This window comes from Delphinapterus leucas, chromosome 20 (genome assembly GCF_059928025.1).
Source record: "Delphinapterus leucas isolate spDelLeu-1000000601 "Yukka" chromosome 20, BTC_Dleu_Yukka2, whole genome shotgun sequence".
Lineage (NCBI taxonomy): Eukaryota > Metazoa > Chordata > Mammalia > Artiodactyla > Monodontidae > Delphinapterus > Delphinapterus leucas.
This window is the reverse complement of record NC_143148.1, coordinates 17,056,566-17,084,250: the sequence shown is the minus strand read 5'-3', so window position 1 is coordinate 17,084,250 and position 27,685 is coordinate 17,056,566. Positions and strand designations below refer to the sequence as shown.

Here is a 27,685-nt window from a genome sequence, read left to right as displayed (position 1 = left end):
CTAGAAAAAGGGAGTCAGTGGCTACTGCTGGGTTAGAGTCATCTGAGGAGTCATAGGGCAAGTGGATGATGGGGTAATGGCTACTGAGACTGGCCTTCCTATTGGATGAAGCTCTGTTCTGAAACACAGGATCGAGGGGTGGGAGTGCTGTTCTGTGCAGTCAACTGCTTGGCTGGGAAACTCTGGAGTGTTTCTCAGAAACTCTGGTAGACCAGATGCTCTTCAGCAACTGTCAGGGTTGTGCTGGGTACGGGAAGCCGAGTTAAATCTCAGAGTTGACAGTTGACCCAAAACTCTGGCTAAATAAGGCCTTTGTGGACAGGGCTGTTCCCTGCAAAGTCCTGTGACCATTCATTTCTTCAGTCTTTGGCCGCTCTCTTTTTTCCTTCATCTCAAATAATTCTGGGCTGAGACAGGAAAGCCATTTGCAGAGGCCAGAGGTGGCAGCGGCTGCATGGAACTGGGAGGTGGGCCAGAGGAAGACCTAGGCCTGGGTCTGCAGCAGGACAGGGCACACTCCTAGACGGATGGCATTTCTGGGGGAACTGGGCGATGGAGAAGCTCAATCTGAGTGCCCAGTTCTTGGACCTCTTCTCTCTGACTATATTTACTCTGTCTTACCCAAACTCTCATCTAGGCTCATGACTTCAAGTGCTACCTATTCACTCATGACTCCCAAGTTTTTCCTCTTGCTTGAACCGTCTCTCTTCATACTCCAGACGCGAACACCGAACTTAACACTTCCACTTAGATGTCTAATAGGTTTGGAAAGCTTAACATGTCAAAAAACAAGATCACGATCTTCCCCCTAAAACTTGTATTTCTCCAAGATACAATGGCAATTCCATTTTTCCAGGAACTCGGGTAAAAAACTGGATGTCATCATTGACTGTTATTTTTCTTTCTCTTAATTCTTCACTCAATATATCTAGATCACCACAGCCAACTCCTCCTACCTTGACACCTTCATTCCTGGCCTGCATTATTGCTGTAGCGTCCTGTCTGTTGTCCTCACTTTCATGCCTACTGAACTGTTGGTCTGATCCTTTGTAAAACACGTCCGATGATGTCCCTCCTTTGCTTAAGCCTTTCAATGGCTTCCCATCTCTCTCGGAATAAAAACCAAAGCCCTCACGATGACTTACTGCCTTCCTTCCCTCTGTGACCTCATCTTCTATCACTCTCCCCTCATTCAGTCCCCTCCGGCCACACTTGCCTCTTGCTGTTGCTGAAACATCTAAGCATGCTCTCCTCGGGAATTTTGCAGTTGCTCTTCCCTTTGCCTGAACCCTTCTCCCCCAGATAGCCAATTGGCTTGCTTCCTCACCTTCTTCAGGCTTTTGCTCAAATGTCACCCGAGTGAGTTTTGCCTTGACCATTCTATTCAGAATTGCAACCCCTATTCCCAGCACCCTTTCCAGCGTTCCTTATCTCACTAGCACCTACCAGCATCTGATATGCCATATATTTTACTTGTCACCTACATAGCCGCAGCACCTGTAACACTCAAGTGTTGGAAGGAGTTGGGTTAAGTGGGTGAATGAACGAACTAATGAAGCAGGCCGGGGCTCTGCCTCTGTTCCTCAGTCACTTCCAGGCAGAGGTCGGCAGAGCAGCAGCCCAAGAGGCCGCCGGTGGCAAGGCGAGAAGAGCTGAGGCCCCCGAGCCTCGGCTGCGGACCAGGTTGCCTCTCGGGCGCGGGCCTCAGAGAGGAGGGCGAGGGCGGGGGCGGGGACGGGGCGGAGCGGAACCGGGGGCCTGCGCCTTAAAGCTCGCTGCGCTCGCCGGTCCTCCGCCTGCCGCGCGCCACCCGCCCAGCTTCCTCCTCCGTGCTTGTCCCAGTCCGTGCTCTCTGCCGCTCTCGCCATGGCCGCGCTCACCCAGAACCCGCAGTTCAAGAAGCTGCAGGCATGGTACCACGAGCACGGCTCTGACCTCAACTTGCGCCGCCTTTTCGAAGGAGACAAGGACCGCTTTAACCACTTCAGGTGCGCGCGCGGGGCCAGGGGCGGGGCGCGGACGTGCCGGACCCGGAGGCGGCGCGCGGGGTCCGGCTGTGCAGGGCCTGGGCCGGGAGGGCTGGGCGGCGGTCCCCGGGGGCCCCTGGCTACGGATCTGGGCGCAGGCCCAGGCCGCGCTTCGTCCTTGACGCCTCCTTGAAGCAGGTTTCCGGGTGCTCGCCGGAGGTCTCGGCGCCCCGGCAGCTTCGTCATGGATTGGGCCTCTCTGCCGCTTCCCCTCCACGGGGACATTTCTCTCCCCTCCCCCTCCACCAGCCCCTGCCGTTTGAAGCAGGCCATCCCTCCGCGGTTGTGAGCAAGGGCCCTCGCCGACGCAGCAGGCGCAGAAGGGCTGCCCCCTTCCACTCGGTCCTGGCCGAGAGTGTGCTCGGGACCTTCTGCAGGGTGCGGTCAGGGTGGGACCGGCCCGGGGGATTTGCGGGGAGCCGCGATGGAAGGGTGGAGAGGTGGGGCCGTGATTCCTGCCCAGGAGGCTAGGTCCGGAGACCCATGAACGACCAGGAAAGGAGAAAATCTTGGGGGTCGGGAATGGTCACTGGCACAGGGGTTCGGGAGGGGAGGTCTGTGGCTCCAGACTGGAAGTCCCTGATGGTCAGCCCTGTCATTTGGGTCCTTCTCTGAGTAAGTTGAGTCGCAGAGTGGAAGCTCTGGGAGGGAATTGTCACTCTCTGGCCTAGGCAGGGGCAGCGCACCCAGCTCTGTCTTCTCATCCCCCAGCTCAGTTTTAGCAGTGGAAAGGCTCCTCACCAGGGGTCTGCATCTTGCCCTGTGCTGCTGCTGCAGGTCGGCTTGGGGGGGCGGACAGGTGACAGACGACATCACTGTGCTGGCAAGCTGAGGCTTGTTTGGATTTGGCACAGGGAGGATTTTTTTTTTGGAAGCATCTCTGATCAGGGATCAGGCTGGGGTGTGGTCAGCCGCTTCTGCCATCTTTCTGCAGCTTGAACCTCAACACCAACCATGGGCGTATTCTGTTGGATTACTCCAAGAACCTTGTGACGGAGGCTGTGATGCAGATGCTGGTGGACCTGGTAATGTTCTGCATGGGGAGGCTTGACCCGTGACCCATGGTGTTGTGGACGAGCTGGGCTACTGGCGTCCTCAGGTCCTTGAACATCTTTACTTCCCCCTCTTAGTGGATCTCAGTAGTTGCCCCTGTGCCCCTGCCCCTGGCTCAGGTTCTGGCCGGCATCCCAGGGGACTCAGTGCCTGATGTCTGAGCAGACCCTTCCCAGGCAGTGGGGGAGGGCACCAGTCTGCAGCCATTTGTCAGCCCCACCGGGGGCTGCACCAGGCCTTGTGCTTGGGGCCTTGGACTCCTGGTGGCCAGCGTGGGTGGGACCAGGCCTCAGTGTATTCTCTTCTCAGGCCAAGTCCAGGGGTGTGGAGGCTGCTCGGGAACGCATGTTCAATGGTGAGAAGATCAACTTCACCGAGGTGAGCAGGCAGACTCCGTATACCCTCCACAGCCTCTTCCTTCCCTTTGGGGTTCGTCTGACTGTTAGCAGCATCACCCTGTGTCCGTACGCCTCCTCTTAGGCAATGCTTTTGCTTAACCAGGGGCCTGAAGGCCTATTTCCTCAAGCAAGTTGCACAGCCTTGGGGTGTGTCTTCCCCAAGACTGCAGTCTAGGTCTGGTGGCATGGAATGGCTCCCAGTATCTGCCTGGGGACAGCATGTCTCAAGGCTGCAGGGAGAGGGCTTCTCAAGGCATGCTCAGAGAAGTTAACTCTGATCCTTGCTACAGGTTTTGTCAGTGAAAAGAAGACTCATGTCAAAATCAACCTCCTCAGTGGGAGGAGTCAACAGGAAGCTGTGGCAAGGCCAGGCCTTGGCCACCCTGTGCCTGAATCGCCGTGGAACCCTGTAGGCATAAGAATCACTGAGCACTCAGAGTGTCATCCTCATGATGTTATCCTCGTTTTACACATGAGGAACCTGTAACTCAGAGGTCAAGTCACTTATCCAGTGTCATTCTGTAAGTGGCAGAGCCACTATTCAAACACCCCTGTCTTTCACTGCTGGGCTAGGCTGAGAGACGGCAATCAAGGAGGGCTTCCTGGAGTGGTGGATTTGTCTACAGAATGTGGCACAGGAGTGAGGTCGGGCGGGGTGAAGGCAGTGTGGCATGAAGCCCTCCACCTTAGTGAGCCTCTCCCTGCGTTGGAGTCCTGAGATCATCCCTTCCTGTCCCCCTGGAGTCTCAGACCTGTTTCTTTCAAGGACTCATCTGATGCCTCCAGCTTGATGGGACTGTTGCTCTCACTTGATAAGGCCAGCCGCCTGGAGCCTGTCGCAGACTTAGGGTCTGGTTTGGTTTCCAGTAGTGGGTGTGATGGGATGCTTGGTGAGGGAAGCTTGAGTTGCCTGATTTGCTCCACTTCCAAAGGGCCAGGGACACTTTTCAAAAGGTGCCAACAAACACCGTGTACTTTCACCAGAAAGATGGGACTGGGCTTCATGAGCCTTGGTCCTCTGTAGCCAGTCATTGCTTGTCTCTGACCTGTGTTGTCACCAGTGTGCCTTTTCTCATGCTGTTCAGCTTTCCTTGACTTTTCACGCCCTGAACGTCTGTGGGTCGTTGGGGCCTGTCCCAGGCCTGTTCCGGTCTCCCTCCCCTTGCGACTGTCTGCAGCACGTAAGGGAGCGGCACACGCCTTGCCTTCCCTCTAGGACCTGGAGTGGCCCCTATCTGCATGAGCACACAGTGGGTTTTGAGTATGAGACCATGGTACTAGCAGACCTTAGGGCCTGCGTGTCCAGTGGATAAAGGGCTGAGCTGACTCTTGGGGCCACACTGCATCATGCCCAGCTGGGAGTGTGGCTGCCCTGGGGTGGAGGCCTTCACGCGCTGACTCTCGTCCCCAGGATCGGGCAGTGCTGCATGTGGCCCTTCGGAACCGGTCAAACACACCCATTTTGGTGGATGGCAAGGATGTGATGCCAGAGGTCAACAGGGTCCTGGAGAAGATAAAGTCTTTCTGCCACGTAAGAAGCTGCTGGGCTGGACTTCCCCTTGGCCGTGTGTGTGTGCTTGTAGTTGGGAATCTGGGGATCCTGATGGGCCGCCCTTCCACGCTCCTTGGAGAGGACCCCAGCCCTCAATGCAGCCTGAGGTGGCGGTGGTCTCTGTGACAGCTGGCCATGGAGCCTCTGCTAAGGCAGGAAGTTCCCTGACCCTGTTCTCAGGGAACCCACCACTGGCAGCAGTAGAGCAGCCTCCTTCCTGAGCTCTGACGCCTGTGGGCTCACGGTGACAGTCTGGCCAGGACAGGGTTCTGAAAAGAAAAGTGAGGCCCTTGAGGGATGGGATAGTCGGGGAGAGACTTGCTTTTTCTAACCTCTTTAGTCCTGTGCCCTTATTGCCTAGTCTAGAACTAGACGAGATTTAAAATGGAAAATTTTCTTGACCACACCCCAGCCAACTCTCCAGAGGCAGCTTTTATAATGTTTACTGTAAATCTTCCAAAAGTTTCCTATGCATGTGCTAGCATGTCTGTCGTCTCTTCTTTGAAACACGGGCACACGCGTACACACACATGCAGCTTGTCCCTGTGTCAGCATTAATGCACACAACTGTGCTTCCTTTTCCTGTGTGGGGGTGTAGGGGTTGCCCCAGAGACCAGCTAGAGATTTCCCCACATCACCTGCCATTGCCTCAGTGTCTACCGCACGGTGACTCTGCAAGAGTTGGTGGATGTCCTCAAGCCTGGAGTACAAGGGTGATGTCTGTGGGCTGGACGGTTTGTGTGGCCGTGTGCATGTCTGTACGTGTGGGTTACGCGTGTCTGTACGCGTGCTCTGGGAGTGATAATCTAGGCTCTAGTCAGCTGGTCCCTGAGAGCAGTGTCCCCCACGTGTGGCTGGTCATCTTCAGACCTGAAACGGCAGGAGGTGATCTGGGCATCCATCCTAGAGGCTAGGCAGGCAAGTGAGTGGGACTTTGCAGGGTGAGGAAGGCTTGGGATCCTGATGAGAATCTGGATTCCAGAATGTCCCTTAAGAGTGGTTGGTGTTTGTGATGGGCTTTGGATGGGGTGTAGGGTTGGGCATTTCCAGACATCTGCTGTGAGTGGCAGAACTGATGTGTCTCGGAAGCATGGTGCTCTGTTTGGTCAGCCCTTGTGTGCTCGGGCATGCCATATGGAGAGTGTGTGGCACTGGTCGTCTGGGAAGCTGTTTGCAGGAAAGCCCTCCCTTATAGCTGGCTGCTGGATACCTGACTCAGACTGATGGGCTATTTATAGTTCAGAATAGCTGCCGAATAGCAGCAATTCCATGGTAAGGAACACTCCCCATGGCTGTGCTCTCAGGAGTTCGCCAAGATTGGGTGAGGATGTTCACCATGACCTTGATTGTCACGGCAAAAACCGAAAACAGCCTCACCTCATTTATCAGAGGATTGACCAGTAAAGTCAGTGTATGTTCATAAACCGTAGTCCTGGGCACCATCAGGAGTTAGGGAGCTACAGTTGCATTGACCTGCTATGCTGTTCAGGACATACTGTGAAGTTGAAAAAGGAAGTTGCAGAACGGGTGTGTTTTTGTAAGACTCCCTATCTGGTTAAATAAAGGGTATATGTAGTAATAGTAAAGATACACAAAGTTTCCCCTCTAGGATGCTTTATTATAACAAAACTCATGGTGAGATTGATTGTTGAAAAGCTGAGCAACTTATTTTCTGTATTGATGGAAAATTGCTCATGGCAGGTGATTATTATCTAAAAGAAATAAAGTTACTGGGTCTTACTGGTTTGGGGAAAGCCACGTATACTAGTTTCCTATCGGTGCGTAACAAATAACTCCAGAATTGAGCAGCTGGAAACAGCAGTCAGCGTTTCTGTTGACTGGTTCTGGCTCAGGTCTCATAAGGTTGTAGTCAAGATGTTGGCCCAAGGTTACATCCATCTGAAGGCTTGATGGGGGATGGAGGATCTGCACTCAAGATGGCTCACTAGCAATTAGTGCTGACATTTGGGAGGCTTTAGTTCCTTACCTTGTGGACCTCTCTACAGGTTGAATGTCCTCATGCCAAGGTAGCTGATTTTTCCCAGAGTGACTGATCCAAGAGAGAGCAAGGCAGAGTGCCTCAACATCTTTTAATACCTTGAGGTAGCATCAGAAGTTACTCTTTCATTTCTGTAATAGCCTGTTGGTTGTACAGGTCAATTCTGATCAAAGTGGGAAGGGACTACACAAGAACATGAATGCAGTGCCAGGAGGTGAGGATAGCTGGGAACCATCTTAGAATTTGGTTATCGTAGTCTGCCTACTGGCTCCCAGTGATTCATCATGTTCCTTCCACATGCAAAATACCCTGTTCTCTTTCTCTTAAGGCCATATGCCATTACCATATCAGCTAGAAGTGAAGAACCTCATAATCTAAATTAGATACAGATATATCTGTATTTTCTTTAATACAGCTTAAATACAGTTCCTTTTGATCTGAAGATATGTGAATTAAGTAGACAAGTTATTTATCCCTTACACACCCAACATACAATGGTGAGATAGGCATAGGATAACTTCCTTTTCAAAAAGGAAGGAAAGTGGAAGGCACACGGGAAACATTGGTCCAAAGCAGTTCTGAAATTGAGCAGGACACGTGTTGGCAATTGCTTGGTTAGGACTCAAGGCCTGGGGATTGTTCCTCAAGGCTATTGGCTTTGCCCTTAGTCATCCTTTTTACATGAAAGGTAGTCTGTGTTTGTAATTGCCTAGTGTTTTCAGCCTGCTTACTGCCTATAGAAATGTAGGTTTTTAAAGATCTCTTTTCTGGGACTTCCCTGGCGGTTCAGCGGTTAAGACTCTGCACTTCCAACGCAGGAGTGCGCAGGTTCGATCCCTGGTTGGGGAACTAAGATCACACATATACAAGCCACGGCCTAAAACATAAAAAATATTAAAGATCTCTTTTCCTTTTTTATTTTTATTATTATTATTTTTTTGGCCATGCTGCGTGTCATGTGGAATCTTAGTTCCCAGACCAGGGCTCAAACCTGCGCCCTCCTGCATTGGAAGTGCAAGTCTTAACCACTGGACCACCAGGGAAGTCCCAGAGATCTCTTTTCCTTTTGTAATATCTCTGTCACCTTCAATCCAAGCTGGTAGTGTTTCTGACAATTCAGTTATCTTAAAAACTTTGTGGGTCTCCTGTGAAGCTTACTGGGGGTGGGGGGTTCACTCCATTAGACAAAAGCTATACCCACAAATTTTTTCAAGGTAAGTCCTTTCCTACAATTGCTTCTAAGACCACAGAGATAGTACTTTTAAGCTTTTTGGAAACCTTACCTTCAGCCAAAATATTCTCTGTGTTAGCACCTTAGTTCTTTCTGAGGTCTTAACAAAGGATTTTACAGCTATATTCTCTGCTTTACCTCTTGAAGCTTTTCTTACAGTGCCTTGGATTTGAACTTTGCCGAAGATCCATCTCCTAATTTCAGCATCAGTTATTTTCTGGAGAGGCTGGGAATTTTCAAATCCAACGATTCCTGGCCTCTTTTTGTTTAAAAGTTCTTCATTAAGCTTATTTCTCTCCTCTTGTATTTTATTGTAAGCAGTAAGAAGCCAGGTAGTTCCTATAACACAGCCTGAAAATCTCTATAGCTAGATCATCCAGATCATAATAGATACATCTTTTACTTTCCCCATTAATGCAGGCAACGGTGTTATTAAATTTTCTTTCACTACATAACAAAGATTCTTTTTCCTACAATTTTCAGTAGTGTTTTCGTCCCACTTCTTGAAATCTATACCAGCAGCCCCCTCGAGGACCATTAAACCTCTGCTAACAGTCTCTTCCAATGTTTTTTAGGCTTTCACTAACTCTCCTCAAGGCTCTTTTAGCTTTTACCCATATTTTTATTTTTTTATTTTAAAAAAATATTTATTTATTTATTTTGGCTCTGCCGGATCTTAGTTGTGGCACGTGGGATCTTTTTAGTTGCGGCATGCGGGATCTTAGTTGTGACATGCGGACTCTTAGTTGCAGCCTGCATGTGGGATCTAGTTCACCAACCAGGGATTGAATCCGGGCCCCCTGCACTGGGAGCACGGAGTCTTACCCATTGGACCAGGGAAGTCCCTACCCATATTTTTAGATTTTTGTTATGGTACTACTCTACTTGTGGCACCAAAGTCTGCATTAGTTATTTATCATTATATAACAAATTCCACCCAAACTTGGCTTAAAATAGCAGTAAACATTTACTATCTCACATGGTTTCTGTGGATCAGAAATTGAGGCTTAACTGGTTGGTCTTGGTTTGGGGGTCTCTCTTGAGGTTGTACTCAAGATGTCGGCCAGGGCTGTAGTTATCTGAAGGTTTGCTGGGTTCTAGAGGATTCTCTTCCAAGGCAGTTCCTATTCATGGATGGTGAGTTGGCATTGGCTGTTGGAAGAAGGCCTCTGTTCCTCACCACACTGGCTTCTTCATACAACTGAGTCTTCTCATAACATAGTAGATGGCTTCCCCAAGAGTGAGCTATCCAAGAGAGCAAGGCAGAAGCTGCATGGTCTTTCCTGACCCAGCTTCTGAAGTCACACTCCATCATCTTTGCAGTGTCCTAATGGGTGCATAGTGAGCCCTGTACAGCGTGGGGGACCCTGTAGGGATGTGAATACTGGGAGGCAAGAATCCCTGGGGTCCATGTGGAGCTTGGCTGCATGTATGTCATTTCTGTCCCTGGCACGGACCAGTCGCAGTAGTTGACACTCCACATCTCTTGGCCTCTGTCGTGTTAGGTTCTGCTGGAAGTTCGCTCTTGTTTTGCAGATTCTGACAATGTTGCTGTGAGGTGGGGATGTCACCCCGCTTACTAATGATGAGAAAAAGGGTCTAGCTGGGGCTGAGTGTGGCAAGGATGTGGCACTGTGTCTCAGTAGGCCTCTGATAGGGCCTGGAAGTCGGGACTGAGGTGTAGGGATACAGCAGTAATGATGCATTTGAGCAGCAGGTTATACTCAGGGGTCCGGGCTGATTACATCTCCCTGCTCTGTGCCAGCGTGTCCGGAGTGGTGAATGGAAGGGGTACTCAGGCAAGCCCATCACGGATGTCATCAACATCGGCATCGGCGGCTCTGACCTGGTAAGGAGGGGGCTGCCTTGGGATGGGGGAGGAGGGGTTCCATCCAGGGCCTTGGTTTCTCCAGAGATGGGACCTGGCTGTTCTCACCTCTCGTGGGATTTCTGATGCTGCGTCTCCCCACAGGGACCCCTCATGGTGACTGAAGCCCTCAAGCCATACTCTTCAGAAGGTCCCCGGGTCTGGTTTGTCTCCAACATCGATGGGACCCACATTGCCAAAACACTGGCCGCCCTGAAGCCTGAGTCCTCCCTGTTCATCATCGCCTCCAAGGTACGGCCCTCAGACCCGGCCTGACTCCCAACCCTGTGTGTGTTGGGGTGTGAGGGGGGGTGGATGCTTTGCCACTGCCCTGGACTCTGGACCCTCCCAGCTTCTCTGAATGAGCCATGCTTTGTGGATCAGGTGGGCACAGCTGCCCTCAGACTGTTCCTTATCTGGTGGCAAAAACAGTTTACCTGATGAAAGCCTGAACTGGTCCGTATGAGCCTTCATCTTAGGCCCACCCACTCACTTCACTGAATGTGCGCTCAGCCTGGGACCGTTCCCATCTTTCTCAGAGATCTGTCTCTAATGTCTGCTCCTTTCTGATCCCAGAGCCATGCCCAGATAATGTAAGCATTTTGTTTTTTTGTCATCTATGCCCTGTTTACTCGTATCCATGCACATTAAATATTAAGAATTTCATCTGAGTTCTGAGATACAGCCTAGTCTGGGCTGAAGGGAGCCCCAGGTGTGTCCACAGCTGCTCTCCTGGAGGATGCTCTGGCCTTTGACCTGTGGTGGGGTGGCGGGGGCGGAGGGTGGGCTCAGGGCAGGTGGAGGTGTAGCTCTTACTAGCGTTTCCCCTTTCTCTGTCTGTGAAGTCCTGGAATTACAGGATGACGTTGCTACTTCCAGGCCCCTGCCCCAGACACAGTCACTGATCGTGGCTTTGTGGACACGTGGGTGGGGGTGATGGGGAGTGACTCACACCTGCATGCACTGCTCCGTGTGGTAACTGGGCACCCACACGGCCTCCGCTGCTGAGCTCTGGCTCTGGGCCGTACCGACCTTGGCTGGGGACCGACTCCTTTACTCTCTGCTTGCAGACCTTCACCACCCAGGAGACCATCACCAACGCAGAGACAGCAAAGGAGTGGTTTCTCCTGTCGGCCAAGGATGTGAGTGCTGGGTGGGCAGTGGGCAGTGTGCAGGCTGGGAAGGACAGGGTGGGCCTGCCCGTCAGCCTGCGTGGCCACGCTTAGCCCTGTAGCCCTATTTCCCCTGAAGTTGGCAGCAGGAGGCATCCTCTCTGGTTAAGATATTTGGCTTTGGGACTTCCCTGATGGTCCAGTGGGTAAGGCTCTGTGCTCCCAATGCGTGGGGCCTCCGGTTCGATCCCTGGTCAGGGAACTAGATCCCGCATGCATGCCGCAACGAAGATCCTGCATGTTGCAACTAAGACCCCGTGCAGCCAAAATAAATAAATATTTAGAAAAAAAAAAAAAAAAGATATTTGGCTTTGCAAGCCCAGACAAGCCAAATGTGGCAGACCCTGCTCTAACTGCTGAGGGCCGTTTCCTTAAGGCCACTGGCCCTATGGAATCCTCTCTACCCCTGGCCCCTCCAGCTTTACAGGGGAGACACCCTGGGCCTTGTGTGCCTGTGAGGTAGGCTGGGCTGCCTGGCCTCTGACCCCCCTGTCCTCTCCATCTTGACATGGGGCTCCTCCGACAGCCTCCGAACCGAGGACTGGGAGCAGTGGGTCCCCCCCGGGGCCTTGGTTTCTCCAGAGATGGCAGGGTTACTGCCCCTGGGGGGCCCCTGGATGGGTGTGGTATAACTTGGCTCATCTCTTGCAGCCTTCCGCAGTCTCGAAGCACTTTGTTGCCCTGTCTACCAACACTGTAAGTGCCCATGGGGGTTCCCATACTACCTCCCTGGGAGGGCCCAGGCCAGGTCAGGGTCATGGCCTTTCCGAATACATCAGCTGAGGTGTGTTTCACAGGTTCAGGGGTCTTGGCTCAGCTGGTGGGGTAGAAGGGTTGGTTGCCTGTGAGGGATGTGAGTTGCAAACCATCCTTACCTTTTCTGCAAGGCAGACAAACCTCTGCTGCTCCAGCAAGGGGTTTGCAGTCAGTGGGATCACATTAACCCCACCCATCTCCCGGGCCTGGCTGATGGCCACAACATTCCACACATGTGACCTCCCCTGGCCTCTGCCACTGGCCTCTCCCCAGATGGGATATGCTGGGTACGGGTGGGGGATGCATCCCATTTCTCACATGAGGACGTTAAGCCCCAATGAAGGGGTGTGACTTGTCACCCAGTGATTGCATGAGTCAGTGATGCCGGGATTAGAACACGGGACTAGAACATGGTTACCCACCTGCCAGTTCCTCCTGGCCCCGGGTTGTGCAAGGTAGGGTCAGGGGCGTGTCAGCGGGCAGGGCGGGGCTGTGCTGCAGGGGTCACCAGGAAGGCAGACCTGGCTGAGCACTTGCTGTGTGGTGGGCTTTGTGCTGGGCAGTCTGAGCCGGAACCACACCCGGGTCCTCCTGACTCCACTCGTTCCGTGTCACCCCCACCCCCACCCATGCCTGCAGTGCTGACTTGCCTGTGGGGGGAGACAGAAGGACATCTTAAGGCTGGCCAACCACAGTGCCACTGTCCACCTTCTGGGGGTAGAGCTCAGACTGGTCAGTGGGGCGTCTCCTGTAGGGTCTAGGCAAGGGTTGCTGACCCTGTCTGCCCAGGGGATAGAATAGGATCGCTCATTCCCTGAAGGCTTCCTGGGGTGCGGTCACCATCCCAGTATTGGAAGGGCTGGGCAGGTGTCCGGGCTGTATGTTTCCTGGCCTGGGAGGTTGCCCCTGCCTGTGCTCAGTTGTTTCCCAGAGGTCCCAGGGGGTCTGGTCCAGGAGGTGGTCTTGCAGAACAGTGTGTGGGCCAGGTCCTCAGGGTGGGTGTGCAGCCCCTCTCAGCAGGAGGGGTTTGTAAGCACTGGGCCACGGGTGTGCTGGATGTGAGCTGGCCTGGCATCTGGCTCTGGGGGTGGGTGGCTCCTGGTCCCGCCTGGACTCGCAGGTGGCTCCAGCGCAGCCCCAGTGGTGGCACGACTCTTCATGCCCTGGAGCTCCTGTTGCTGTGCCGCTAACCCAGGCTTCCTTCCTTCTCTTTCCCTTTGCCCTTTTTAGGCCAAAGTGAAGGAGTTTGGAATTGACCCTCAAAACATGTTCGAGTTTTGGGACGTAAGTAAAGGCACTTCCCCGTGGTGGGTGAATCATGTGTCCTTTGCCAAGTCAAGCCGCAGATGAGGGGCCCATAAGGTCAGGTCAATATTTATTGAGCACCTGCTGCATGCCTGCAGCAGGCAGGAGGCCCTCAGAGAGGCTTGTGGGGCAGGAACAGCTTTGCTCAGTCAGGATGAGGGCTCCACCCCCACCGAGGGCGGGCTTGCAAGGCCAGGGTGACATTCCCCTGGGTGGGGTAACCGGAGCCACCCCTGTCCCCCTCGCTAAGCTGAGGTTGTGAGTTATTCTCAGTGATGACCTTTCTCTGAACTACAGCCGCAACCTGTAAAGACCAAAGGGCAGGGTGAGGCGGGAGGTGTGACTGGGCAGGCCTGGAAAGGAGCCGCAGGGGCAGCTGGAGGGTGGCAGAGAGGAGGTGCCTGGGTGGGGCCCCGCTGGGCAGCTCGCGAAGCCAGCGTTGCTGAGTGGCAGAGCTGCGGGCCACTCTAGTGACAGGCGGTCACGCAGACTCATCTCTGCTAGAGCCACAGCTGGTGCCAAGCAGTGAGCAGGAGCTCTCCTTGCAGCTTGCCTGAGTGCAGCCGTGGTGTGAGAAGGGCTCGGGTCGCAGAATGCAGGGAAGGCTTGCGGGGCAGAGATGCGGTGCGGGGAGTGGCGTGGGTGCCTTGAATGCAGTGGGTGTGGCTCTAACACGTGACTTCAGCAGGTGTACCTAAGAGGGCATCGTCCGGTTGGGGATTTTCCCAGTGGGGCTGTTTCCAGGCCTTTATACTGGAAGCTCTCTCCTTGGGGGCAGCATCTGAAGATGTAACTTCCTTTGAAAGCTCTAAAGGCCTGGAGTCTGGGAGAGAATTACGCCCTCACGCCCTAAGGCATCTTTTGTGTGTAATGAGTTAACCTCTTTCTAGAATGGGACTAGTTATGTACCATCCTTGGAAGAATTGAGAAGAGTCACTCAAATCCTTTTCTGCGTCCTGTGGCTCAGATGAGGATCCCTGGTCGAGAGAGACTGTGCAGCTTCTAACAAATGTTGCATGCCTGTTAAACGAGGGGAGGCACCACCCTCCTCCTCTCCGGGATCTGGAGCCTGAGCAGGTGGTGGTCAGGGACACGTGGGGGCTCCTGCTAGCCAAGGAGCCCAGCGCAGCGGGGCTGTGTCGCAGCCTGGCTCGTCATTGCCTGTAACCACCCGGCCTGCAGAGATGAGTTGGGGTGTGGCTTAGAGACAGACCTGGGTCTCCCAGGTAAGGCCTAGGAATGACAGTTGGGCACAAGAACATGGGGCTGGGGCTGGGGCTGGCTAGTGAGGCCCGAGCGGCCAGGGTGGGCACAGTGGAGGCCTCTGCGGCCAGTCCAGACATACCTGGAAGGACCTGCCTGGGTCGCTAAGGATGTATATTGGTGAATTGAGAAGGTGACATCTGAGGAGCCAGGGACAGGAACGGGTGAAATTTCTGGACCCAGGGCCTCTCAGGTGAGAGAGAGGAGCCACAGTAGATACAGGGATGTTGCTCTGGCTCTGAGGTAAGATCTGAAGAGTCCAGTCTGGTGTAGGTATGTGTAAGCGGTGAGGCCTGGTCAGCTGTGGCCAGCCACGGGGCAGCCTTGTGTGTCGGGATCAGGCAGTCAGCACGCATTACTGGAGAGCTAATTTTGGCCGGTGATGTCTGAAGAGGAGCCAGGACAGGTACAGGTGGTATCTGAAGAGGAGGCACCAGGACAGGTAAAGGTACAGGTGAGGTCTGTGAATTCTGGAAGAATTCAAATATTTATTCTATCAAGTGGAGTCTGAGGAGCCAAAATTAGGTACATGTTCTTTTTTTTAAAATTTATTTTTGGCTGCGTTGGGTCTTCGGTGCTGCACACGGGCTTTCTCTAGTTGTGGCGAGCGGGGGCTACTCTTCGTTGCGGTGCGCGGGCTTCTCATTGTGGTGGCTTCTCTTGTGGAGCACGGGCTCTAGGCGCGTGGACTTCGGTAGTTGTGGCACGCGGGCTCAGTAGTTGCATCTCGCGGGCTTTAGATCGCAGGCTCAGTAGTTGTGCCGCACGGGCTTAGTTGCTCTGCAGCACGTGGGATCTTCCCAGACCAGGGCTCGAACCCGTGTCCCCTGCATTGGCAGGCGGATTCTTAACCACTGCGCCACCAGGGAAGCCCAGGTACATGTTCTTAAACCTGGATCTGTGGGTTCAGGATAGGTGTATACATTGGGATCTCTGACTGGCTCTGAACAGTGAGCATCAGGTAGTGAGTGGGTGGCTGATCACTCAAGTGAGGCGTTTAGAACTCAGGATTAGGCAAGCGTAGGTAAGTCCCCTATGTAGGTCTCAGCATCCTGACCAGGTGTGACGGCCAGAGCTCAGGGTGTTGTAGAGGCCCCTGAGGTTCCATAACCAGCCCAAGACGTGGTCAGTGGCATTGGGGTCTGGCTGGGTTGGGGTATGAGGTGCCCAGATGAGGAAGAGTTAGGAATGTACCTGGTTATAAAAGGTAAGGACTGGGGAGTTGGGACAGGTGAAGAACAGACAGGTGAACCAACCTAGGAGCCACATCGCTAAGGTGCATTGTGAGAGGCTTATGGTAGACAAAGGTCTAAAGACAAAGGTCTCTAGAAGTGTCAGAGGCCCAAGTCACTCAGACACTGTTTGGCACCAGTGGACTCTCGCCAGGCTTCCCTCAGGCTGAGATGAGCAGCCAGGGATCTGTCAGGTCTCTGGGAAGAGCCTGTTCAGGTTAGGTTTGTATAGTGGGGTCTGCCGGCATGGTCTGTAAAGCCACGTCTGCTTGAGGTCTCAGAAGCTGGAATCAGACAAGGTGTGTATAACTAGGTGTCTTAGGGGAGGCCTGAGGAGCCAAGATCAGGCACATCTGGACAGAAGCGTGTTGGTCAGGTAAGGACACTAAAACCAAAGGTAGGCAGAGACAGAGCTGAGTCTGACAGGTGGGACTAGAAATCCAGGATCGGGTCCAGGTCAGAACCGTGTCCTCAGGTGTTGTCCAAGCAGTTCTGGTGATGCTCAGGGTGATGGTCCTGGAGATGGTCCTGCGTCCCCTGGGAAAGGACTGAAAAGCTGGAGTCGGGCAAAGAGATGGAGCGCTGCTTCCATCCATCTGGAAGGTTCATGAATTCTGGGTCTGTCTCAGGTACACAGAGCAGGCCTGTCAGGTAAGGTTTGAGGAGTTGAGGTGAGATACAGGCTTGTACTTTTGGTTCTTGAACAGGTAAGGTCTGAGCTGCTGAGGCCAGTCCCTGGTTTGTGTTCCAGATTTGAGGAGCTGAGGTCCAGCACTGGGAGATAGAACTGAGTTTTTCAGGTAAAATCTGTAAAGCCAAAGGTAAGCCAGAAGTAGGTTGAAAAGCCATGTTTAGGTTCATTAAACTCTGTCCCACAGTTGAGGTCAGGCACAGGTAGGTAGAACAGATCTGTCAGGTGAGCCCTGAGGAGCCAGGGTTGGGTTCATCTAGAAAGACCTGGATCTCTTAGATGATCTCTGAGAATATGAAGTGAAGACAGGTGGATAGAGGTAGGTGTCTCAGGTGAGATCTTGGGAGCTGGGACTGGGCACAGGTGAGTAGACCTGCATCTCTCAGGTAAGGTCAGGATAGGTAGGTAGAACTGCATCTCTGCCTGTCTTGTAGAGATGTCTTATGAAGTTGAAGAGTTGTGGCCAGGCACAGGTATGTGCAGTTGAGTTTCTCATGTAAGGTCTGTGGAGTCTGCATCTGGTACACGTTTTATCCTTGGGTCTGTCAGGGTGAGTTAAGCACAGGTGGGTAGAGCACGGTCTGTCAGGTAAAGTCTGTGGAGCAAGTTCAGGAAACTGGGTCTGTCCAGTGAAATCTCAGAAGTCACAGCCAAGTCCAGGTAAGAACCAAATGTCTTAGATGACGTTTGGCGAGCTGAGATGAGGTACATGTAAACAGAGCTAGCCTGCCGGGGCAGTCTCAGGAGCCAGGAACAAGCACAGGTAGGCAGAGGTGGCTCACCATGTGCAGTTTGAGGATCCAAGGTCGTGCACAGGTAGGCAGAGCTGGCCGTCCAGCTGCAATCTCAGAAGCCAGGCTCTGTCACAAGTAGGTAGAACTGACTTGCCACATGTGGTCTTAGGTAAGCAGAGCTGGTCCACTAGGTACAGTGTAAGGTGTCAGGTTGGTAGAACTGGTCTTCTGGGTATCGTCTGAGGAGCCAGGGTCAAGCACAGGTAAGCAGAGCTGGTCTGCTAGATATGGTCTGAGGAGTCAGGGTCATGTACAGGTGGGTAGAGCTGGTCCGCTAGGTATGGTCTGAGGACCCAGGGTCAAGTACAGGTAGGTAGAGCTGTTTGGCTAGGTATGGTCTGAGGACCCAGGGTCAAGTACAGGTAGGTAGAGCTGTTTGGCTAGGTATGGTCTGAGGACCCAGAGTCAAGTACACGTAGGTAGAGCTGGCCCACTAGGTGCAGTCTCAGGACCCAGGGTCATGTACAGGTAGGCAGAGCTGGTCTGCTAGGTATGGTCTGAGGAGCCAGGGTCATGTACAGGTGGGTAGAGCTGGTCCGCTAGGTATGGTCTGAGGATCCAGTGTCAAGCACAGGTAGGCAGAGCTGGTCTGTCAGGTATGGTCTGAGGGTCCAGAGTTGTGTACAGGTAGGCAGAGCTGGTCCACTAGGTATAGTCTGAGGATCCAGGGTCATGTACAGGTAGGCAGAACTGGTCTTTCAGGTATGGTCTGAGGGTCCAGAGTTGTGTACAGGTAGGAAGAGCTGGTCTACTAGCTATGGTCTGAGGATCCAGGGTCAAGCACAGGTAGGCAGAGCTGGTCCACTAGGTATGATCCGAGGATCCAGGGTCATGTACAGGTAGGCAGAGCTGGTCCACTGGGTATGGACTGAGGATCCAGGGTCAAGCACAGGTAGGCAGAGCTGGTCCACTAGGTATGATCCAAGGATCCAGGGTCATGTACAGGTAGGCAGAGCTGGTCCACTGGGTATGGACTGAGGATCCAGGGTCAAGCACAGGTAGGCAGAGCTGGTCCACTAGGTATGATCTGAGGATCCAGGGTCATGTACAGGTAGGCAGAGCTGGTCCACTGGGTATGGACTGAGGACCCAGGGTCAAGCACAGGTAGGCAGAGCTATTCTGCTAGTTAGGTTCTAAGGATCCAGGGTCATGTACAGGTAAGCAGAGCTGGCTGGGTAGGTATGGTCCGAGGACACAGGGTCACATAAAGGTAGATAGAGCTGGTCTGTTAGGTACAGCATAAGAAGCCAGGGTCATGTACAGGTAGGCAGAGCTGGTCCGCTAGGTATGGTCTGAGGACCCAGAGTCAAGCACAGGGAGGCGGAGCTCGTCCACTAGTTATGGTCAGAGGAGACAGAGTCATGCACAGGTAAGCAGAGCTGGTCCACCAGGTACAGTCTCAGGACCCAGGGTCAAGTACAGGTAGGCAGAGCTGGTCCATAAGGTATGGTCTGGGATCTGGAGTCAAATACAGGTAGGCAGAGCTGTCTGACTAGGTATGGTCCAAGGATCCAGGTTCAAGCACAGGTAGGCAGAGCTGGTCCACTAGGTGTAGTCCGAGGACCCAGGGTCAAGCACAGGTAGGCAGAGCTGGTCCGCTAGGTATGGTCCAAGGATCCAGGGTCATGTACAGGTAGGCAGAGCTGTCTGATGAGGTATGGTCTGAGGATCCAGGGTCAAGTACAGGTAGGCAGAGCTGTTTGGCTAGGTATGGTCCAAGGATCCAGGCTCAAGCACTGGTAGGCAGAGTTGGTCCACTAGGTATGGTCCGAGGATCCAGGGTCATGTACAGGTAGGCAGAGCTGGTCTGGCAGGTGTGGACTGAGGGCCCAGGGTCATGTACAGGTAGGCAGAGTTGGTCCACTAAGTATGGTCTGAAGAGCCAGGGTCGTGTACAGGTAGGCAGAGCTGGTCTGCCAGGTATGGACTGAGGGTCCAGGGTCATGTACGCGTAGGCAGAGCTGTCCACTAGGTATGGTCGGAGGAACCAGGGTCATGTACAAGTAGGCAGAGCTGGCCCAGCAAATGTGGTCTGAGCAGCCTGGGTCAGAGGCAGGTAGGCAAAGCCTGTCTGCCAGGTATAGTCTTGAGGAGACCTAAGGAGTTACGGTTGAACACAGGTAGGTAGACTTGGCTCTTTCAGGTGTTGGATTCAGGCAAAGGTATGTATCCTTGGTCTTTTGGTGATGCCTGAAAGACCAGGGTTAAGCCTGGGTTGGTAGAGCGGCCTCAATTCAGGCCCAGGGCACTGGGGTCTTCTGCAGGTAGGCGGGACTCTGCGGGGCTCATAGCAGATATGCAGCCTCTAAGTTAGACATGAGTAGGTGGATGTGGCTCCTCTCAAGCAAGGACTTTGGGGCCAGCTGTATGTATGCTTGGGTCTTGCAGGTGAAATCCTTGGAGCATGATTCCGGCTCAGGTACATTGACCCAGGTCCTAGAAGTTAGATCTGGGGTTAATCCCAAGTAGGTAACCACATCTCTCGGTGGGGTCTGCTGAGCACAGATACGCAGAGATGTTTGCATCTGATGCGGTCTGAGGCTCCTTACTGAGGTGTTGGTGCCCAGGCTAAGCAGGGCTTGATAGTGTTGGATCTGTTTGTGAGATGTGGAAAGCCGAGTCAGACACAGACGGTAGACCTGGCTCTCTCATGTTAGGCCTGGGAGCCGAGATCAGGCCCATGGAGAGAGAGCTGGATCCCTTGGGAAGGTGTGAGGAGTCTGAGTGTTGGGCTCAGGGAGGTGGGCCTGGGTCTGTCAGTTGAGATGTGAGGGGTCAAGGTTAGGCACAGACAGGTGTGTGAAGCCCGGGTCATTAGCTGAGCTGTCTGGAGCCTGCGTCTGACAGGTGTATAACCCTGTGGTCTGAGGTACTGGAGTTGAACACAAGTAGGTAGAGTTAACCTCCCAGGTGAAGCCATTGCATCCATACCCAGGGCTGCTATGTGGACCTGGCTTTGTCAGTGAGTCCGTGGATCAGGGTCACATGGGCAGAGGTATAAACACGATGTTAGGTGGGTTTTTGTCCCCCGGTTCAGGTACAAATTGGCATCCCCGGGCTTGTTAGATGAAATGAATGGGGCAGGATCTAGCCTAGAAATACGTAATTGGTATGATTGGTAAGGCCTGAGAAGGTGGGTCAGACACAGGTGGGACCCTCAGTGGTAGGATCAGGCACGGTCAGGTGGGTAGAGTGGACTCTCATCGAGGGAAGGGCAGAGTCATCGTAGGTATGTGTACCTGGGTCTACCTGGGGAGGTGTGCGGAGCCCTTGGGTTCAGGTAGGAGAGGTAGAACGAGCTGAGCCATGTCAGCCAGCTGTTCTTAGCACCCTGGTCAAGTGTGATGGGCAGAGCTCAGGGTGTTGTAGAGGCTTGAGGATCTGTAACCAGTCCAAGGTGTGGTGTGTCACATTGGGATCTAGCTGGCAGGGTCTGAATTAATCAAGTGGGGAAAGAGATTGGATTATACCTGGTTGGAGAAGGTGAGGTCTGAGGCTCTGGGGCAGGTGAAGCACAGAATGTGGAACTGACGGCAGAGCTACATCTCTAAGGTGTGGTGTGAGAGACCCACTGCAGGTGAAGGTGAGGCCTAAGGACCTGTGTCCACAGCTTGAGGTCTCAGAGGCTCAAATCAGACACTAGCTTTGCTGGGCTCTCCCAAAACAAAAGTGAAGTCTGAGAGCCCGACCTCAGTCAAAGTCAGCAGCCTGGAATCTGTTGGTCTGAGTGCTGGCTGTCTGCTCAGGCCAGTTTCTGGGTTTGAGTCTATTGGGTGAGATCTGAGAGCCAGTGTCAGGCATGGTGTGGTCTGTGGGACTGTGACAGTCAGGTAAGGTTCCCCCAAACCCAGACCCTTTCTAGGTAAAGAGCCCCATCATTCATCTTATTATCCAAGCCAGAAACATCTGGACCACATTTAATTCTGTCATTCTTCCAATTCATCCTTTTTAATTGAACCTCCTGAATCAGTGGTCTGCATCCCTGCCGCCCCCATTCAGGGTAGCATCATTCTGTGGACGACCACTGGGGCTCCTAGGTGGTTTCCTGCTTCCATTCGCTCCTCACCCACAGACTTCTTGGTTCTCCAGCCTTGCCTCTCCGCTTCTACCCTCCAGTTCTCACTCCTTCCTTCATCTTCTAGATTGTGCTACACTTCTTCCTGCCCAGCCTGTCTCGTCAGGCTTTCAGGATAGAATTAAGCCTTAATGCCCCAAGGCATCCATTGGATGTAATGAATTAGCATCTCTCTTTTGCCTCTAGAAGGGTGCTAGCCTTGGACCAACCGTGGTAGTACTGAGAAATGGAGTCACTCAAAGCATCTTCCGTGGGGCTTAATTCTCTCACTGTTGAGAAAGCCTGCTCTTGCTGCAGGACCTTTGCATATGCTATTCTGGCTGCTGGAATCCTTCTCCTCCCTCTGTGCTTCCCTGGGTAACACTTACTCATTCTTCACATCCAGGCTCAAGCACCCTCAGAGTCCTTTTATTCTTGGTTTCCTTTCTCCCAAGCACTTTATCTCATTTTCACATTTATTGGCATGATTGTTTCATTTACATCTTTCTCCCCCGTGGATTGTTTGTATTGCCTATGCTAGGAACATGGTAGGTGTTCCATAAATAGTTGTTAGGAAGACGTGACTGGAGATCTGAGGATTCTGAAGGTAAAGTGGAGTCTGCAGTGCGGCGTGAGAAGGCACAGTGTGAATGGTAGACCTCAGTGTGTCTTGGGCTGAGGTTGAAGATCAGTCAAGCCTAGGTACGAGCCACTGGGCCTGTCAGTGTCCCAGGAGGCAGGGCTAGGCACAGCTAGGAGGTGCTGGGTCTGTCAGTACAGCCTGAGGAATCGGGAATGGGCACAGGCATGAGGCACTGGATCTCTCATTGTCAGAAGTGGCAAGGCCAGGCCCGGGTATGAGACACTGGGCTTATCAGTATCTGAGGAGCAGGGGCCAAGGCCAGGTAGGAGGTGCTGGGTCTTTCATTGTTCAAGGAAGTATGCGTGGGCACAGGTATGAGGTGCTGGGTCTCTTAGTGTTTAAAGAGGCTGGACACAGGTACGAGTCATCGGGTCTGTCGGTGTCCTTGGAGGCACAACCAGACACAGGTATGGGATTCTGACTTGTCAGTGTCCAAGGAGGTGGGCTAGGCGCTGGGTCTGTTGGTGCCTGGGGAGGCCGGACCTGGCACAGGTATGAGGCGCCGGGTCTGTCGGTGTCTGAGGAGGTGGGGTCAGCCACGGTAAGGTCTTCGGTTGAGTCTCGTGGCTCTGGTCAGTCCCTCGTGTAGTCTCTGCCCTGTTGGTCGGCCCAGCAGTTGCCGGCGCCTGGCCTGCTGTCTTGCTTCCCAGAGGTGGGTTGGCCCCAGGGCCGCAGAGCTTCACCTGTAGCAGAGCGTGGTTCTCAGGGGGCAAGTTCCGTGGCAGGAGGGAGGGGGGCGGGGTGTGCCAGCCCTTTCTCAGCGCCTTTTCCTGTCTCTCCTAGTGGGTGGGAGGCCGCTACTCGCTGTGGTCAGCCATCGGACTCTCCATTGCCCTGCACGTGGGTGAGTGTGCACGTTTGTGTTTCTGTCTCGGGAGACTGTGTTGCCGTCTGAAGTCGGGCTGGGGGCTTGTGTCCTTGAATACCTTCCCGTTCCCACAGGCCGCGGCCCTCTCTGCCCTTGGCTGGAACATTTCTTTCAGGTCAGGTGGGAAGGGCCGAGTTTCCTTGCGGGTTTGCAGGTTGGCCTTTCTCCCCGCCCCTCACAACTGCGGTCCTGCTCGCTCCTCCACGCCAGGTGGCCCTAGAGCTGCCTCTGCTCAGGGCTGACTCTGATTAGAGGGGCTTTCTACAGGCCCAAGTCCTCCCAGATCCTGTTTCTTCTGGCTCCCCCTCCAGCCTTTCCCCGGTTCCAGAAGAAGCTGTGTCCACGTCCAGGAGGCATAGGGCATGACCATTTCTGTTGACGCTGCTTTTGTGTTGCAGGATTTGACAGCTTCGAGCAGCTGCTCTCAGGGGCCCACTGGATGGTAAGTGCTGAGGCCTGTCTTCTCTGCCAGACGCTGGCCAGAAGCTTGTGGTTGGTCCAGCTCCCTCCCCCTCGCCCTCACTCCTTCCCTCCTGGGAAGCTGCTCAGCCCCCACGCACCCTGTTCTCATTTCAGGACCAGCACTTCCGCACGACGCCCCTGGAGAAGAATGCCCCCGTCCTGCTGGCTCTGCTGGGCGTCTGGTACATCAACTGCTTTGGGTGTGAGACGCATGCCATGCTGCCCTACGACCAGTACCTGCACCGCTTTGCTGCCTACTTCCAGCAGGTACCAGCTGCCAGGCCACGCCTTGGGTTGGGGGGCCTGTGAGCCTGGGTGCCCAAGTTCCTGCTCCTCCAGCGGCCTTTTCCTCCATTACCCTTGGGCATGTCCAAGGCCCACCTGTGCTCCCCATCTCATGGAGAATCTTTGTAACCAGGATCTGTGTCAGTTGAGTTTGGCTACCGTGGGAGGGGCATGAGTGGCCATCATGGTGCCCTGGCCAGTCAGGCTCTGGCTTGGCTCAGGGCATGTGCCTCAGCCAGGTCACTTCTTTCTTGGACATCACCTGACAGGGTGGGCCACAGCCTGGGACCCCCATGGTTTGCACTGCCTTTGTCCCTCCAGAAAAGCAAGTTTACACCCAGTCTGTGGTGCCTCTTTGGGCTACTCACAGCCCTCTGCCCCTGGAATCTCCACAGCCCCCCTAGAGGAGCCCCTCTCCCAGTGGATCCTGTGACTGGAGGAGGGGCTGAGGCTCCCCAAGGCCCAGAGTCTAGTTGGGGTGATGGCCCTCACAGGCTACACAGTCTGGATTCCAGCCTGCCTCTCCATTAAGAAATCAGTTGAAGATTTTGTGACCCGTTTCTGCTCTTAGGGAGGTCCTCCCTGGACCTCCGTATACACCTTCTGCTGGTCATGGGTCCTTCAGAGCGGTCGAAGCCAAAAAGCTTGTGAGCTGTGCCCTCCCAGGTGAGGGGACATAAAAGAATCATGCCTGCCCATATCTCACAGAGCCAGGGCAGGGCAGGCGTGCCTGGTGCATCCCAGGCTGGTTTTGGGCATGTGCATGAAGGAGCAAGACTTGCAGATCGATGACTGGGTTTCTGGCCCCATTCCAGGGTGACATGGAGTCCAATGGGAAGTACATCACCAAGTCCGGCACCCGTGTGGACCACCAGACGGGCCCCATTGTGTGGGGGGAGCCAGGGACCAATGGCCAGCATGCCTTCTACCAGCTCATCCACCAAGGTAGGGCCCATCTGGCCTGGGCAGGAATGCAGCTGGGGACGGGGAGGGCACGTCAGCAAAGACTCCTCCGTGAGGTCAGCGTTCTCCTGTAGGCCACATGGGTGGTTCCCGTGGGTGGGGATAGGCGCCTGGGTGACCACAGTGCCCTTCGCAGGTACCAAGATGATACCCTGTGACTTCCTCATCCCTGTTCAGACGCAGCACCCGATAAGGAAGGGTTTGCATCACAAGGTAAAAGCCCTCGTCCCGACCCTCTTCATGCTGTCTTAGGCTCACATTACACCTAGACCTCTTAAGACTGATGCATTAGTCAGCAGTACTAGTTTTCTGTTCCTGCCACCACAAACTTAGTGGCTTAAAGACAACACCCGTTTATTATCGTGGTTTCTGTGGGTCCCAAGCCCATCATGGTCTGCTGGGTCTCTGCTCAGGTTCTCACAGGCTGAAGTCAAGGTGTCGGCAGGACCGTGTTCCCTTCCGGAGACTCTGGGGGGAAATCCTTTTCATCATTCATTCAGATTGTTGGCAGAATCCATTTCTATATGGTTGTAGGACCAAGACCTGGCTTCTTTGCTGGCAGCTGGGGGTCGTTCTCAGCTTCTAGAAACCCCCTTGACTCGGTCTCAGAACCAGCAAGGCTGGGTTGAGTCCATCTGAAGCTTCGATTCTCTCCTGCATCTTCTTCTGTTGCATCTCTGTGGCTGACTCACTTGCCGTCCTCTTCTGTGATTTTTAAGGGCTATGTGATTACATTGGGCCCACCTGGATAATCTCCCTATCTTAAGGTCTGTAACCTTAGCTCTGTCTGCAAAATCCCTCTGTGCCATGCGATATAATATACACAGGCGTTAACAGCAGGGGGGCAAAGGTCAGGGAGCCAAGATCTTGCCTACCACAGCAGCAAAGGGGAAAACCACCCAACTCCTGACCTGACAGAGTCCTTGAAGGGGACCGATCCTGCCTTTTCTTGGGTGTGCAGAGTAGCATGGGTTACTGTGGGCACAAGCTTTGGACTCGGGAGTCCTGGGTTTGAATTCTAATTCTTCCCCTCTGTCCTTCTGGGATTCAGTGCTGCTGACTTGAGGAAACTGAGGCTCAACTAGAAAAGAGATGATGCCTCTCCCCCCTCAGGATCTTAAAAAATAGGTCTTGGTAAAGTTCTTAACAGGGCCCTCGGCAAGTAGTACATAGTCCTTGAAGGGTAGTTATCATCGTTGCCTACTTTCCAGTGTCAACAGATGTGCTCTGGTGTCCCCCCCTTGCTCCAAGTAAGCTCCAGAGTTGGGGCAAGCAGCCTGACCCCGACTGCTGAGACTAACCCTGACTGGGCAGTGCCAGGCAGTCTTGTCCATCTGCCTGAAGCTCAGACAGTGCTTCAAAATGGTACTCGATGTCTCTCTCGTCAGATCCTCCTGGCCAACTTCTTGGCCCAGACTGAGGCCCTGATGCGGGGGAAGTTGACAGAGGAGGCCCGGAAGGAGCTACAGGCTGCAGGGAAGAGTCCAGAGGACTCTGAGAAGCTGTTGCCCCACAAGGTCAGCACTTCTCCTGAAGTGGGCTTTGGGTGGCATCCTGGAATTGGAAGGATAAAGTTGTGTGGCCAGGGCAGGGGCTCGTGGAGTGCCTTGCCTGCCTTGCACAGTAGGAGGGGCTGTCCTCACAGAGCTGCCCATCCCAGCCTCTGGCGCAGCATGTGCTTCCCTTATGAGGAGTTAGGAATCACGACTAACTGGGGGACATTTCTGGGTGTTTTCTGAAGGTCTTTGAAGGAAATCGCCCAACCAACTCTATTGTGTTCACTAAACTCACGCCATTCATTCTTGGAGCCTTGATTGGTAAGTGAGTGGGGAAGTCCCAGCTTCGGGTAGGTCGGACTGGGCTGGTAGAGCCCTAACGTGCTCCCTCCACAGCCATGTACGAGCACAAGATCTTCGTTCAGGGCATCATCTGGGACATCAACAGCTTTGACCAGTGGGGGTGAGTTGCTGGCTAAAGGGGAGGGTGGGGAATGCCTGTGAGCTGGCTGGTGGATTTCACTGGCAATGTTGGAAGCTTCCTCATACCATTCTTTCTCCTCGCCCTGGCAGAGTGGAGCTGGGAAAGCAGCTGGCTAAGAAAATTGAACCTGAGCTTGATGGCAGCAGCCCAGTGACTTCTCACGATTCTTCCACCAATGGGCTGATCAACTTCATCAAGCAGGAGCGTGAGGCCAGAAGCCAATAAACTCGTGCCCGGCAGTAGTCCCCGTTGTGACTGGTCCTTGTCCCTCCTGCCCAGAGTCTGTACCGCATGGTCCTGCCCAGAGCACCCTCTGGTTTCGGGCTTGGACCACAAGCCCTTTGGCGGAAGCTGGTCTGGGATTGCCAGCCTCACCCTCTCCGTGTCCAGGCCCCCTCTGTCTTACAGTTGGCTGAAGTGTTTCAGTGCAGCTGATTTTTCTGACCTGTGTTCATTGTTCATATACCAGGTAGAAAATAAAGATGCCACAAAGGAGATTGTAGGCTGAGACTCTTCTCTGTCCTGAGATGGGGCTCTCTGCAGGAGTTAGGGTGCCCAGTAGGAGGAGTGTTTGCCTTGTGTGAGGCTTTGCTGTAACTGGTGAGCAGATCCAGAATGGAGGACGGTCCCTTGAGAAAAGAGTGGGTGGAGTGGGGCATAATCCAAGTCACGAGGGCAACTTGGCCTCTGTAGTCAAATTTTTCTACATCTTCTTACACTCCTCACCCCTGTGGCTTTGGAAGGATTGTATACTTCTGTTCACTGGATAGTTTTTTTTGTTGTTTTTTTTTTGTGTGTGTGGTATGCGAGCCTCTCACTGTTGTGGCCTCTCCCGTTGCGGAGCACAGGCTCCGGACGCACAGGCTCAGCGGCCATGGCTCACGGGCCCAGCCGCTCCGCGGCATGTGGGATCCTCCCGGACCGGGGCACAAACCCGTGTCCCCTGCATCGGCAGGCGGACTCTCTACCACTATGCCACCAGGGAAGCCCCACTGAATAGTTTTTTAAACCATATTGAGATTTTGTCTGTTTTGGGTGAATTCCTGGCCCAGATCAAGGGTGACCACTAACTCCTGGCCAAATGCTCGGG

The 27,685-nt window shown here is 53.8% G+C and overlaps 1 protein-coding gene across 1 annotated transcript; it reads left to right on the top strand.

Moving 5' to 3' along the window:
• The first annotated feature begins 1,776 nt into the window (after nt 1-1,776).
• On the top strand, nt 1,777-27,092 carry GPI (glucose-6-phosphate isomerase). Its single transcript, XM_022585801.2, has 18 exons — nt 1,777-1,988; nt 2,962-3,052; nt 3,390-3,458; nt 4,890-5,009; nt 10,026-10,109; nt 10,233-10,379; nt 11,198-11,269; nt 11,951-11,995; nt 13,286-13,339; nt 22,821-22,881; nt 23,304-23,347; nt 23,482-23,634; nt 24,468-24,597; nt 24,752-24,828; nt 26,004-26,132; nt 26,357-26,432; nt 26,508-26,574; nt 26,685-27,092. Exons 1-18 carry the CDS (start codon nt 1,867-1,869, stop codon nt 26,818-26,820), a joined length of 1,677 nt encoding a protein of 558 aa, XP_022441509.1. The 5' UTR covers nt 1,777-1,866; the 3' UTR covers nt 26,821-27,092.
• Nucleotides 27,093-27,685: the final 593 nt, after the last annotated feature.